The sequence below is a fragment of the Culex pipiens genome, chromosome 1, assembly GCF_016801865.2.
Source record: "Culex pipiens pallens isolate TS chromosome 1, TS_CPP_V2, whole genome shotgun sequence".
NCBI lineage: Eukaryota > Metazoa > Arthropoda > Insecta > Diptera > Culicidae > Culex > Culex pipiens.
Window position 1 is genome coordinate 42457204 of NC_068937.1, and position 15636 is coordinate 42472839.

General features: G+C 38.3%; 1 protein-coding gene across 1 annotated transcript; it reads left to right on the forward strand.

Annotated features, from left to right (window-relative positions):
• Nucleotides 1–9189: 9189 nt before the first annotated feature.
• LOC120420679 (cytochrome P450 4g15-like) lies at nt 9190–11480 on the forward strand. Its single transcript, XM_039583807.2, has 3 exons — nt 9190–9949; nt 10033–10874; nt 10936–11480. The coding sequence occupies exons 1-3, from the start codon at nt 9288–9290 to the stop codon at nt 11094–11096; spliced, it is 1665 nt and encodes a 554-aa protein (XP_039439741.1). The 5' UTR covers nt 9190–9287; the 3' UTR covers nt 11097–11480.
• The last annotated feature ends 4156 nt before the right edge of the window (nt 11481–15636 follow it).

The window sequence follows — 15636 nt, forward strand, 5'->3', positions numbered from 1 at the left end:
CATCGGGATCGGCAGCCGAAGCCGCTACCCCTGCGCCACGAGACCCCCATTTTAGACAAATTTGAATAGTTGATTGCCTAATCAAATGCAAAATACATGTTTTCAATATTTCATCACCGCTAGTTTAGCCATCATCTTGGATTTAAAAATTCCAAATCACCTTAGAGCAGTGTAGGGGCCATACTTGTTCTCTAAATTTAAAAATAAAAAACATATTTTGATTCCGATCAAAGTCGTGAGGAGGTGGCAAAAAATTGAAATTAGATTGTTAAAAATAATTCTAATTCCAGCCAAAGTGTTTAACATTTGATTTTTTTTAAATCATTAGTTTTCAAAATAAACTTTTTTTAAACAAAGGAAAACTTTATTGTGGAGTCAAAATTATATAAAATTCATTTTTTTTTGCAAACGAGACCATATTATCCATATTTGGAAAGGATATAAGTAAAGTGAAATTTGATAATTTATACCAAATTAACCGTTAATTTTCTAAATTTTTAATGATATAACAAAAACAGACAAGAATAAATTGTTATCAAAGAAGAACCCTGTGGTGTGGTGGTTAGTGACTTCGACCGCCAAACCGTGTTTTTCTTGTTTAGTTAGTATTATTAGAAAATAATTATAATTAAATAATATTAGAATAATAATTATTTGTGAGTTGCAATTTTTTTCATGAACTTAGTTTTATAAGGTTCTTTTGTGAGTTATTAATTTCTCCGCCAACTCAAACAGCAGTGGCACCGACCCCTCTTCGATTTGTGTTAAACTTTGTTCTAAGGGGTAACTTTTGTCCCTGATCACGAATCCGAGTTCTGTTTTTTGATACCTCATGACGGAGGGGCGGTACGACCCCTTTCATTTTTGAAAATGCGAAAAAAGAGGTGTTTTTCAATAATTTGCAGCCTGAAACGGTGATGAGATAGATATTTGGTGTCAAAGGGACTTTTATGTAAAATATGACGCCCGATTCGATGGCGTACTAAGAATTCCGAAAAAAAAAACGTAAAACGTATAAAAGTCCCTTTGACACCAAATTTGCATAAGAAAAAATAAATACATATGATTTGAAAAATAGTTTCAAATTTATGGGTGCACAGAAACCAAGGAAGTTGTTGTTTTCTTATTCAAAAATTGGCAAACATACAGACCCAATCCTGCAACAATCTGATTGTAAAAATAGTCAAACTTTGTTGTTAATTATTATGTATACAGTTTTTTAGGGAATGATTAAAAAAATTTGAAGATGATAAAATGTCTGTCACATAAATCTTCGTACAAAACCTCTTATTGATGATATATACTTTTTATTAAGTACGTAAATTGTTTGTAACGATCTTTTCAAATATAAGGCCAGATTTTTTGAAACTACAAACAAGTTTTCTGTAAAAGCCCATCCGATTACCTTTCATTTGCATCCAAGAGAGCTTAATTCGGTGGCGCGTAGTTATGGCTTAGTCAAATTATTTTGACCAAGGTACCTCCACTCCAATTTTGGGCACTATCTGACAACTATTTTTATCAAATCATGCTGTTTTCTTGGGGACCATCCATAAACCACGTGGACACTTAAGGGGGGGGGGGGGGGGAGTTGGCGGTTGTCCACGCTCCATACAAAAAATATTTGCTGAATAAACACATCGATATTTTATATTTCTTGACAATGCAGTAGTTGCAACACTGTTAAAAAGTGTATAGAATCTTGTGATATTTTTTTTTTTTTCAAATGTCTAAACTTGAAAGTTTCACCTCGATCAGAGCCAAGATACTAAAAAAATAGGTCTCACCTAACCAATTTTTATTTATATTTCGTCGATGTCGTGCTAACTTGTCGCACGTGCATTTTTGGGCCAAATTGAGTTAAGAACGTCATTTTGTGCAGCTCACAGTGCTTCACCTTTTGACCTTCACAGATCCCTACAATTCGTGCATTTTTTTATATGAAAGAAGTTTTAATCTTGTCGTGCTATCTCGACACAGCCTGAAAATTGATGTAAGTGCGACAACTGGCCAAAGGGATTTCTGGTCAGAACGCGTTTGACACAAGTACAGGGACTCCAGCAACCAAGTTCAACCAAACTTCAGGACAATGCACAGAATAGTCAACCCTGTTTGTTGTTGTTTACCAGTTTGTCAACCTGATTGTCATTGTTTACAATGCGTGCTCTAGGTTTTGTTTCTTCAAGGTCAAGCATTAAAACGCGTTTTACTCGGAACGTCAAAAAGCGACGCACGACAAGTTAGCACGATAGCGTCGATTTGCAAATTTTCATCCGCAAAGTATGACAAACGACTGTATAAGACGCGTGCTCCCTAACAAAACCGGTGCAACACCCAATCCCAACTTTTAATTAACCAAAAATCGTTCCACCTTTTCAGCCAAATTTAAGGTGACACATTGTCGTCTGGAACGTGCCCCGTTTCAAAAGCCGCCAGATATTGGCCCTCCGTTCGCTGCAGTTTATAACGTTCTAATGCAGTTTTTGCGCAGCGTCCCAAATTTGTCACGTGTGAGCTCAGCTCATTCTAATGCTAATTCCGCAGGTTCTAAACACATCACCTTCGGCTTCTGCTAGTGCATAAATTTGCGCCAGACGGCATTTGGGAGCAGTTTTTGAAGCAAAGAAAAAGCCAAGAGAGAGATCAAATTACCATTCCAGAACTTGGACTCGTGCCTCAGATGGCATCCTGAAGAGGGATGCTGAGCTTCTGCTGTTTCGTCGCTGTAATTACAGGTTTCACAGATGGCGTCAATGTCAGCCGGGGGCAGGTTTGATCTAATCGGGAAGGCTTAAGGGGAGTGAAATGAGGACACACGCACCGCTGACTGAATTCTGGGTGGTGCCACTGGGCGAAACCCCCATGGCAGTTTGGGAAGAAAGGGTTTTGGTTCAATAAAACACACTCGTATTTTGGTTGTATTTGCAGATCGAAAGTTAACCGGTTTTTAAACAGAGTTATTACGATTACCTACCACAGGGTTCTTTTGCAACAAATTGGCAGGGGTTCTTAAATGTTTTTTGAAGGAGCAAATCCAAACATTTAAATCAAATATTTTCACAGGCAATTGAATATTCAACATTTAGCAAATTAATATAATAAACTGTTTAAGCCAGAAAATAAATCAATATTTAAACATTAAAACACTTTGTCTGTCTCATCATCAACTGATCAAAATCAAACATGATTGATTTTGATCAGTTGATGTTGGGAACACTGCCCTACTTCAAAAACACACTTGCAATCCTGGCGGTCCCCCAAAACCCGTTCAGTTATTCCAGATAGACCATTACAATTGCTCCGGCAGCAGTTCTCCAGATATCACCTGGTAGCTCTCAGAAGTGGGAAGGATACCCGACTGTTAATTAAGTTCTTATACCTTCTTTATCACTTTGATCGTTCCCCATTTCCAGGAGAAAGAAACAATAATTTTGAAGGGGTTATGTAAGTATTCGGCCGGGATTCGGCAATCTCTGCGATCCAACCGAAAAAAAAAAACTCGCCGCTGGCTTATCTGGGCTTCCTCTGAAAATAAGCCAAAAACGGTAATAAAACGAGAGCAATATAATAATTTGTAATTTTGTCTTGCCACTAGATGTGGCATCGCGCCACCAAACCTTAATCGATTGCACGCTTCCAAAGTCGTAAGTCCTGGCCACACGACGTCGACCTGAACCGTCCAAAAAACGGTCTCCAAATGGCTTAATTAAAGACGCGCGCGCGCGAATCTTTGCGGTTGGTTGGCTTTTATTGAGCTGGGGTAGAGTATTTGTGATATTAACATTTCAATTTTATGACAATCGACGGTTTTTTTTGCAGTGGGGGTTTCTGGGTCGATGACGTGTGGCAAGTGAATGAAGGTATAGAAGAACACTGCAATTGGCTCAAGTTTTGCTGCACTCTTGGCGAGAAGGTCAGAAAGGTATGCAAATTATTTGGAAGTGCGATGGACACTATTGTTGTTGTTCTATATTCCTACCGGATGAATCCCTTACACTCCAATCAAACAATATAATAGTCCCAAAACCTCGCAATAGCGTAATCCTCTTTGAATCTTTGAATCTTTGAATCTTTGAATCTTTGAATCTTTGAATCTTTGAATCTTTGAATCTTTGAATCTTTGAATCTTTGAATCTTTGAATCTTTGAATCTTTGAATCTTTGAATCTTTGAATCTTTGAATCTTTGAATCTTTGAATCTTTGAATCTTTGAATCTTTGAATCTTTGAATCTTTGAATCTTTGAATCTTTGAATCTTTGAATCTTTGAATCTTTGAATCTTTGAATCTTTGAATCTTTGAATCTTTGAATCTTTGAATCTTTGAATCTTTGAATCTTTGAATCTTTGAATCTTTGAATCTTTGAATCTTTGAATCTTTGAATCTTTGAATCTTTGAATCTTTGAATCTTTGAATCTTTGAATTTTTGAATCTTTGAATCTTTGAATCTTTGAATCTTTGAATCTTTGAATCTTTGAATCTTTGAATCTTTGAATCTTTGAATCTTTGAATCTTTGAATCTTTGAATCTTTGAATCATTGAATCTTTGAATCTTTGAATCTTTGAATCTTTGAATCTTTGAATCTTTGAATCTTTGAATCTTTGAATCTTTGAATCTTTGAATCTTTGAATCTTTGAATCTTTGAATCTTTGAATCTTTGAATCTTTGAATCTTTGAATCTTTGAATCTTTGAATCTTTGAATCTTTGAATCTTTGAATCTTTGAATCTTTGAATCTTTGAATCTTTGAATCTTTGAATCTTTGAATCTTTGAATCTTTGAATCTTTGAATCTTTGAATCTTTGAATCTTTGAATCTTTGAATCTTTGAATCTTTGAATCTTTGAATCTTTGAATCTTTGAATCTTTGAATCTTTGAATCTTTGAATCTTTGAATCTTTGAATCTTTGAATCTTTGAATCTTTGAATCTTTGAATCTTTGAATCTTTGAATCTTTGAATCTTTGAATCTTTGAATCTTTGAATCTTTGAATCTTTGAATCTTTGAATCTTTGAATCTTTGAATCTTTGAATCTTTGAATCTTTGAATCTTTGAATCTTTGAATCTTTGAATCTTTGAATCTTTGAATCTTTGAATCTTTGAATCTTTGAATCTTTGAATCTTTGAATCTTTGAATCTTTGAATCTTTGAATCTTTGAATCTTTGAATCTTTGAATCTTTGAATCTTTGAATCTTTGAATCTTTGAATCTTTGAATCTTTGAATCTTTGAATCTTTGAATCTTTGAATCTTTGAATCTTTGAATCTTTGAATCTTTGAATCTTTGAATCTTTGAATCTTTGAATCTTTGAATCTTTGAATCTTTGAATCTTTGAATCTTTGAATCTTTGAATCTTTGAATCTTTGAATCTTTGAATCTTTGAATCTTTGAATCTTTGAATCTTCGAATCTTCGAATCTTTGAATCTTTGAATCTTTGAATCTTTGAATCTTTGAATCTTTGAATCTTTGAATCTTTGAATCTTTGAATCTTTGAATCTTTGAATCTTTGAATCTTTGAATCTTTGAATCTTTGAATCTTTGAATCTTTGAATCTTTGAATCTTTGAATCTTTGAATCTTTGAATCTTTGAATCTTTGAATCTTTGAATCTTTGAATCTTTGAATCTTTGAATCTTTGAATCTTTGAATCTTTGAATCTTTGAATCTTTGAATCTTTGAATCTTTGAATCTCTGAATCTTTGAATCTTTGAATCTTTGAATCTTTGAATCTTTGAATCATTTTTTTTCAAATTTGTATGGAAATTTTAAAAAAAATGTTAATCGATAATATTATCGTCTGACGATAACGATAATCTATAACTTTCACAAATTACCGTATTTTTTCCGAAAATACTCAAATTTTCAAAATTTGCAATATGTGTATCAAACGAAGCAAAATTTTGTTTGTTTTTTCAATAAATTAGGGTTTTCTGAAAATACTAAAATTTTCACAAATTACCGTATTTTTTTGAAAAATCAAAATCAAAAATCAAATTATTTGCACTACAGCATTGCCTTGGCGTTCTCGATTGCGAAATTCCTACTCGAAACTAGGTGTCCGAAGGCTTGATTGTTGAGGCAATTGCAAACCTCTTTTTACACCTTAGCTTCCATCCATCCCTGGATTAAAACTGACGACCTCTGGATTGTGAGTCCAACTGCCTACCAGCAACTCCACCAGGACAGGACCCAGGGTGACGACTCCTACACCTGGTCTGAGCTAACGACCTAACCTTTTCAGGTTAGTCCGGGGCCAACATTTACTTCCCGTCCGACGGAAGGCGTGATCAGACAAATCTCGTCTCAAAATTTGCCACCGGGACCTTCTGGGATCGAACCCAGGCCGACTGGGTGAGAGGCAATCACGCTTACCCCTACACCATGGTCACCGAATATACTCTAATTTTCAAAATATGCAATATGGGTATGAAACGAAGCGAAATTTTATAAATTCCATTTTATTAGAATTTTATTTTTAATTTCAATTTTTTTACAAAATGCCTTATTTTTTGAAAATTTTATTATTTTGAAATTTTGCAATATAATTATCAAACTAATTGAAATTTCGTATGCTTTTTCAATTATAAGAGTTTTTTTTATGAAAAATACTGAAATTTTAACAACTACCGTTTTTGTTTCGAAAATACCTACTCAAATTTTTAAAATAGGCAATTGTGATCTCATACGAAGCGAAATTTTGCAAACATTTAAATAGTGAATAAGCGTTCAAGTTTTGGGCACATACAATTTTGCGTCGTTTAATACCCATTGCAAATTGAAAAAAATGAGTTTTTATTTTTATTCTATTTTTTTCCAAAAAAAAAAAGCTTTAATGAAGCGAAAAAACACACCACATTTCTCTTCGTTTTACACTCAAACCCCGATGGTTTGACACCAACTGTTGTCGAACGAACGGGGTCACTTTTTAGTTTGACACCCCTTTTACACGGAGTTCACACACACGACCAAACGATTGTTGTGATAGTGTGCGTGAGCGCTGTGTAAAAAGTGACAGTTCGTCACTTTTTAGTTTGACTTTGACCAACCAACGGGGTACAAACTAAAAAAGTGTCAAACGAAAAAGTGACCAACCACCGGGGGTTGAGTGTATACTAATATTGCAAATTATGAAAACATGAGTTTTTTTAGTTCGGTATTTTGTGAACAATATTGAGTTTGTAATTCGAATTTTTTTAGTATTTTCCAAAAAATTCTGATAAAGTGAAAAGCATTCAAAATTCGGTTCGAAAATAAAGGGGGCAAAAAAATGTTTTTTTTTTTCAAAAAACTTCAAAATTTTAAAGGAAATAGGGGAACCATACCCTTTCTCAGCCTATTTCTATTATCAACCTATCAGCACTTTGATCATGAATTACAGCTTCAATAAAATATTTTTGACTGTTCCAAAGTAATAAATAGCTCAAATAAAAGTGAGCAAGCAACTCATCATTGTTGATACATCTGAAAATGTTGGTTTTAAAGCGGAAAAAGGCAAAGTGATGAGAATTAGTCGAACGGCTTAGTGTGATTAAAATGGGTATATTTCCCCTAGAAGTCCAACAACTAAAAACAATTAGAATAGTAGTTTATGCAACAAGTTGCAAAAAAATGATTTTTTCAGCACGAGTCGTACATTTATGCAACGAGGTTCACCGAGTTGGATAAATACGAAGAGTGCTGAAAAAATCAAGGTTTGCAACGAGTTCCATACATCATTTTTTGCAATTCCAAAAAACACACACTGAGTGAAATTTTATGTCAAATTTTCATGTATTTTGTCAATAAATCGTTTAAATCAAAAAGATGTTGAAAAGTGTTACTTTTCAAAACAAGTGCTGAAAAGTTCAACTTTTCAACACCCATTTGGGTGTTGAAAAGTAGAACTTTTCAGCATTTATTTTGGAAATTGTTGCTATTTGATACTGTTGTTTTTGGTACAGAAAAGTAGGCTATTTCGTCGTTCAAGAATGACAGGAAAAGTAAGTATTTTCACGATGGAATTGCAAAATTCATTTTTCTGCGTTTAAAATCATATTAAGCATGTCTGGGATCGATTAAAAATATTTTCAATTTTTGAGGAATTTAATATTTTTTGTACAGCACCGAAAAAAGTTTTTTTTCGGCGAAAAAAAAAACTCTTCAATACATGGATATTTTGAAATCTAATGATTGCAGAACAAATGGGCAGGTTTAAAATGCACTTTAAAACACTTTTTTCATTCAAATGTTGAGATCATGGCTTGTTATTTAAACGTTGCGTTCGACAAACATTCTTGTTCCTGGCTTCAAGCTTAAAGTAAGCTGAACTTCGATTTGCTCGTGCTATCTTGCCGTTTGTTGCTTTTTGACATTCCGAGAAAAACGCGTTTTTGTGTTTGACCTTGAATGAACAGAAATTAAAGCTAGCATTGTAAACAATAACAAACACGTTTTGTTTGGCTGCATTGCTTCGAAGTTTGTTTGAATTTGATCGGTAGAGTCCCGAATTATAATTGAAAATGTTTACAGTAGTCGGGTATGTACGTGTGACACAACATCCTCTTGCTAAATTCTTTTTGTCCAGTTGTCGCATTTACATCAAGTTTCAGTGTGTTAAGATAGCACGATCAGGTCGAAACAAAGCTTGGAGTTTTTCGAGTTTTGGAGAATATCTTTGCATTGAAATCAAATTTTGGGGATCTGTGCAGGACAAAAGGTTAGGCATTGTGAGCTGCACAAAATGACGTCCTTAACTCAATTTGAGCCAACATCGAGGTGAGACAAGATAGCACGATCACGTCGAGTTGCTGATGTTATCCCAGGTCCAGTGCAAGTCAGCAGTTCCCTAACAAGGTTGTTTTTCTTCCCTAAACTTGCCGTTTCTCAGGTCATCCCGGGCAATAACTGCATTACACCGTGTAACACTCATCCTAACTTTTCCACTCTTCCGACCGTAGTTCGCAAGTCTCGGCTCGGATAGTCGCGCGTGACTCCGGTGCTGTCCACAGTATCGAAATTAATTAAAATGTAATTAACAGCGCTTAACGATGCCATAAATTTGCACTCGACGGCGGCGTGGCGCGGGTTCATGCAGTGCCAAGTTGAAAAAAAAAAAGCAAATCGGAGCATTGTCACCGCGGAGTGCAATTTGCACTTTTTTTTTCTGGGGAGCCTTTAAATAAAACGATTTGTCCCGCGAATTATCCAAGTTAGTTTGTAAGCGGGCGTCGGTGGCGCAACAATCAGGACTCGCGATCAGCTCCCCGGTGTTTTGTGATTAGGAAAGTGTGTTCTACGAAGACGGTTCCAGGATGAACGTGGAGTTTGTCCACGAGCGGAGCAGCCTGGCGGCGCTGGCCATGCCGACGGTGATCGTGATGACTCTGGTACTGGTGGCCAGCGTCCTGTTTCACGTGTGGATGCAGTCGCGCCGGTACGTCAAGCTGGGGAACCTGATGCCGGGTCCGAGGGCGTACCCGCTGATCGGGAACGCCAACATGCTGCTGGGGAAGAGCCACGACGAGATCATGAAGCGGGCGATCGAGCTGAGCTTCGTGTACGGCAGTGTGGCCCGAGGATGGCTCGGATACCATCTGGTGGTGTTCCTGACGGAACCTGCGGATATTGAACTCATCCTGAACAGTTACGTGCATCTGACCAAGTCGAACGAGTACCGGTTCTTCAAGCCGTGGCTCGGAGATGGTCTGCTGATCAGCAGCGGGGACAAGTGGAAGTCCCACCGGAAGCTGATCGCGCCGGCGTTCCACCAGAACGTGCTGAAGACCTTTATCGACGTGTTCAACGACAACAGTCTGGCGGTGGTCGAGCGGATGCGCAAGGAGGTCGGCAAGGTGTTCGACGTGCACGACTACATGAGCGAGGTGACGGTGGACATCCTGCTGGAGACGGCCATGGGATCGAACCGGACCGGGGAGAACAAGGAGGGATTCGACTATGCGATGGCTGTTATGAAGTAAGTTTCTTTGAATTTGATTAGTTACTTGTGCGTAATTATTCTAAATTATAACCTTAAAACTTCCATCAATTATTCTACAGAATGTGCGACATCCTGCACTCGCGCCAGATCAAGATCCACCTCCGCATGGATCCGATCTTCAACATGACCAAGACCAAGAAGGAACAGGAACGTCTGCTCGGGATCATCCACGGGCTGACGCGCAAGGTCGTCAAGCAAAAGAAGGAACTGTTCGAGAAGAACCTCGCCGAGGGTAAGCTCCCCTCGCCGTCGCTGTCGGAGATCATCGGCAAGGAGGAAGAGAGTTCCAAGATAGAGGAACCTGCCGTGATCTCGCAGGGCTCGATGCTGCGGGATGATTTGGACGCCATTGATGAGAACGATATCGGGGAGAAGCGACGGTTGGCGTTTTTGGATCTGATGATCGAGACGGCGAAGACTGGAGCGGATTTGAGCGACGAGGAGATCAAGGAGGAGGTCGATACGATCATGTTTGAGGGGCACGACACTACGGCTGCCGGGTCGAGTTTCGTGCTTTGTTTGTTGGGCATCCACCAGGACATTCAGGACAGGGTTTACAAAGAGATCAAGCAGATTTTCGGGGATTCAAAGAGAAAGGCCACCTTCAACGATACCATGGAGATGAAGTACCTGGAGCGGGTTATCTTCGAAACGTTGCGAATGTATCCGCCAGTACCGGCGATCGCTCGTAAGCTGACCCAAGAGGTACGACTGGCCTCGCACGACTACGTCGTCCCGTCGGGAACCACCATTGTCATCGGAACGTACAAGCTGCACCGCCGCGAGGATATCTACCCCAACCCGGACGTGTTCAATCCGGACAATTTCCTGCCGGAGCGTACCTCCAACCGGCACTACTACAGCTACATCCCGTTCAGTGCGGGCCCGCGAAGCTGCGTCGGTAAGTGATTCCGGGGAGCTAATCCCACAACTAAACCTAACCTCAAAATCCCTCTTCACAGGTAGGAAATACGCCATGCTGAAGCTGAAGGTGCTCCTCACAACGATCCTGCGCAACTACCGGGTCGTGTCCAACCTGAAGGAGTCCGACTTTAAGCTGCAGGCGGACATCATCCTGAAGCGCACGGACGGGTTCCGAATCCAGCTGGAGCCGAGAGTTTAAGCCACGACCACTGACCGAGGAACGAAAACACGAGGGAAGTACCCCGCGTAAGATAAGAGGGACACCATCGCTCGGCGTCGCTCGTCAACGATGTCGCCGCGACTGATGGATCCCCGATTGTGTAGGAACTGCGACTGGAAGGGACCGATACAGGACCGAATAACTGCGCATGCTTAATCGATTGTGTTGTCTAGCTTTATGATAGTGTTAATTGAATTGTTTGGTTCCAGCAACAACCTTTCTCTAGGAAAAACAAAAATGAAGAAGAGTCCTATCCCTCTGTTCAAACTACGAAGCCTATTCCTCCTTTAGTTTGCTATTTATTCACCTTTCCTAACCTTCAAAACGAGCACATTGGAGAGATAATAAAACCTTCTCTCGCAAGTTCTACCTGTGTTTTCATTCACTGCCTGGCTTGGTCCAGTCGTAATGACCGAAAACAAAAGGATTATCTCGGGGACAAGTGCGGACGAGACAGTCTTATCAATGAAGAGTCGCAGACTGGTCGCGCCGAATGAATGGTCGTTGAGGTCATTTCGGAGATATCGGTTTTTGGGATTTGGTCAGGTGAATTGCGTAACCCAAATGAGGGCTGAGGACCTCTTTAAGATAACGCGTTTGTTTGTTTGGTTAAGTCCTTTTTTGTGATGTCTGGAGTTTGCCAAATGATTGAGTTGTGTGTTTATGTTTTTATGGTGACTTGAATGGAGTTGTTCGGCGCAACAAAGACTGAGGACTGGCAACTTCAAACGCTACCGAATAGTTTATGAGAGGTAAAGTGGGTTGATTACAGAAGGAGTTAAAGTCAATAGATGCCGCAATGTTATCGGTTGTTTTCTGAGAAATTTGAAGATATAAAACGTTTTCTGCGTAAACAATAAATGATCACAGGCTTTGTTTAGAGTATCGTACTGAAAGGAAGAAAAAATGGGCATATGAATGTTTTAAGTTCGTTGAATTGAACGATTTGAATCATCACTTCCTGTATCATTGGTGATCGGCAGGCACGCCAACGGGAATGTTTTCCAAATTTATGTGTACAAGAACACATTCAGATTGACAGTTGTTGCATGAACGATTTTGAATGGTTTACAACCAAGACCAAAAAATACATTCTCGTAGCAACTCATTGGAATTCAAAAAAGCTTTAGTTTATGTTAAAGATAGATAAATTGTGATGAGAAAAAACCAGCTTCTTGGAAGTGTTAATTTTCTGCAACCATGCCCACCTGGATAGACTGCCAGGTCAATTAGATAATGTTCTATTCCAGGACAGCAGCCACGTGTGTGGTGTGGTATATGGAGGATTCGCCCAAATCAACGTAAATAGTCTTGTAAACGATTCCCGGTACATCACCAGGAGTCCACACCCTGGCCCCGTTCAAACCTCAAGCATTTGTTTACCAAAAACAAACTCCAAAGCCCATAAACAGCTTCATTGGAATCACCTTCCCAATAAGTTCCTGACTTCCAGCTGTTCAATTATCGTCCAAAGGTGATCAATTTAAGGTCCTCCCTCACACGACGTCGTTGATTGTCTTGGCCAAACCAAAACAACTCGAAACGCGGGCACGAGTCCCTGCCGGGTGGAGGTCGTCTAGACGCTAATGGAGACGATATCCTGGAGAAATTCGAGGGACATGTCACCACCGTAAAACTGGTCAACGCTGTTTCCGAAGAATGCCCAAAAAAAGCAGAGAATTTGTGTATGAATGATACCATTCTAGTGATAAGAATGGCACCAGCCAAAAAAAAAAAAGAGCAAACATTCTCTAAAAGTGTCCATTAGAATCAGATCAACAAAAAGCGGGCACCATCCAGGAAAAACGAACCCATTCGGCATATCGCACAAACATGTGTCCCTCATGGACGACCCCCAAGTCCAGAAGTATCGCAGCACGACTGGGTAATCCTCAGGTGAGATATCGTCCAATGTTGTTTACCATGTGCGTTTCTTCGCACCTTCGCGCAGTCGGGGCTCGTGTCGTGCGGTGTGGACGGGACAACCCGTAAGACCACATATCGATAATGTTTGCCCACATCATATGCGCGATAGGGTAGAGAGAAGGGTCGTAGGTGGTAATGGGGGCGAGGTTATAGACTACGTAGAATTCTGGGAAAAGTATTGTTTACATGAGCGAAAAAAAAATCATTAAATGTGTTACCACTAAATCGCAAAAAATACGTTATTTATGAATGACTCTTCTGACACAATCAGCAGAACATGTCTTGGTGATTGAAAGCGTGGGTGGCAAAAAATGGTATTTTTACCAAATTGTTCAACCTTCATTCAACATACTATAATCACATTTCAATAATTTTGAACAAAAATTTACAAAAACGTTAAACAAGTTTAATCATTCTCAGATAAAAACTAAAACAACTATTGCTACAAATATTGAGCTGAGCATTTACTAGACAGAGCCATGAAGCCTAGTGGTAACGCTTACCCCTCGGAAGTGGTTGAACGAGAGTTTGATCCCCTTCTGGATTCGTTTGGTAGCCTAGTAAAGGAAAGGTAGTGTATCGTCATAAGAAGAACCTCATCTAGCCACCTTCAGAATACTAACATTAACATTAAACATGAGTTAAGCAAAATTTTCACTGAATCCGCTTTTTAAAAGCCGACGCCGATACTCTTCAAGGCTGTTCATTTCAGAAACAGGCATAGATTTACTTTTTGTCTTGAAAATATGTTAGTCAATAAATTGTTTTCATACAAAAATGACAATTTACATCGCCAATAACTTTTCAAAATCAAGTTGTACACCTTTGACATAGTTGTAGAGCATTAAATTTGCTATGAGTATCTCACTTTCGAGAATATTTGAATGGAAACAGCGCAACCCACTGATAAAATCGACGAAAATGTACTTTCTCCATACATTCTTTCGATTTTTACCATACAAACTTCACCCTCGAATATCAATGGGACGGTTTCCACGCGAAATCGACCACTCAAAATCCGGACCATCTCCGATCTTAATAAAACTTGCTGGATCGTTTGTCCTACTCAAATCAACAACTCCTGTGCACTCAGTTTAGTAATTTACAATGGCATTTGGATTTTAGGAATTCTTTTAGTTTAAAATTATTGGTAATTACTTGTAAATTGAAAAAATCATATTTTTCGAAGCAGATGTTCAAAAATTCGATCGAAAGTGTGTTTTAACGAAAATCGCGCGCTCTTTTCAATGAAAATATTTCCAAAAGCCGAAACTTTCATTTTCGATCAAAAAACAGCCAAAAATCACATTTTCTTCGAAAATCAGGCTGAATACACCCTTTGATTCAAATTTTGCCATTACCATTCGAAAGAGCGGACAATTTCCCACTTTTCTTCCATAGACACCAAGTTGGAGCGAAAGCGTTTTCGAGTGGTTTGTAAATAAAAACCTTTTTTCGTTTATTTTTTATTTTTTCCAAAAATCTAAACTACATGTTTGATGGGAAATTTTGTAACAGATCCCATTTTTAAACTTAAAATAAAGTTATGCTTCCGTGTTTTTGAGTTTTTCCTTGACGTACCAGTTTCAAATACATATAAAAGGAACGAAATAATTACTAAAGATAACCAAAAAAGGTGCACTTAAGGTAACATTTCCTGAACCACTTTTATCATGGAAAAATATTTATCTCACTCGTCAGTTTTGTTAGGGACCATCCATAAACCACGTGGACACTTTAGGGGGGGGGGGGGGGTATGGCGATTGTCCACGATCCATACAAAAAAGATTTTTTTTGTATGGACAATTGTCCACGAGGGGGGGGGGGGTTGAGATTTCCAAATAAGTGTCCACGTGGTTTGTGGATGGTCCCTTAATACCTGCAAAATAGTTTTTTTCTTATTTTATTTTCCAAATTCATCTGGAAACATCATTTATTCGTGTTTATCAAAACTATTTGCGTAGATTTGAAGCTAATTATATCAAGAATAAATTTGCAGAATAAACATGCTATTTCATCAAATCTCTGAAAAGTTACAACAAATTTTGTATAAAAAAGCTGCAAATTGTAAAATTCTGTGATATTTATTCCCTTTTCGTCCTACTATTACTAAAATTATTTGCAGGATGACAAATCAAAAATCCTGTGTAGGATTTTAATTTTATTTTAATTGTAGGAAAAAAAACACGTTGACAAATTATTGAACATCTTTCAAAATTCTGGTAAGTGACTTACAACATTTTTCCAGGCAAACGGCATGGCCAAACTCTAAGGTGCTCGGATCGACTTCAAATCTTCGGGATTCTCTACCCAAAATAGTTTTATACATGATTTTTGTTAGGTAATTAGGGTGGTTCCTGGCACGTCAGGGTGTGCTTTAAAATGACAATTATTGCGATTTTGCAAAAAAAAACACATCTCCAAAAACAACTTGACATTGTTTAAACCAACTTAAGTTCTCCGGTTTGTACATGGAAAGTGACTAATTTGGCTTTCAAGGAAAAATACCCATGAGTTCAGTTTAAACGGCGTTTGACAATGATTATTAAAAAATACTCAAAATTGTCATCTTTGAACCGCCCTGACGCGACAG

Coding starts and splice junctions, on each gene's coding strand:
- LOC120420679 (XM_039583807.2), top strand. CDS start 9,288: ATGAACGTGGAGTTTGTCCACGAGCGGAGCAGCCTGGCGGCGCTGGCC. Junction 9,950..10,032: donor TATGCGATGGCTGTTATGAA/GTAAGTTTCTTT, acceptor ATTATTCTACAG/AATGTGCGACATCCTGCACT. Junction 10,875..10,935: donor GGGCCCGCGAAGCTGCGTCG/GTAAGTGATTCC, acceptor CCCTCTTCACAG/GTAGGAAATACGCCATGCTG.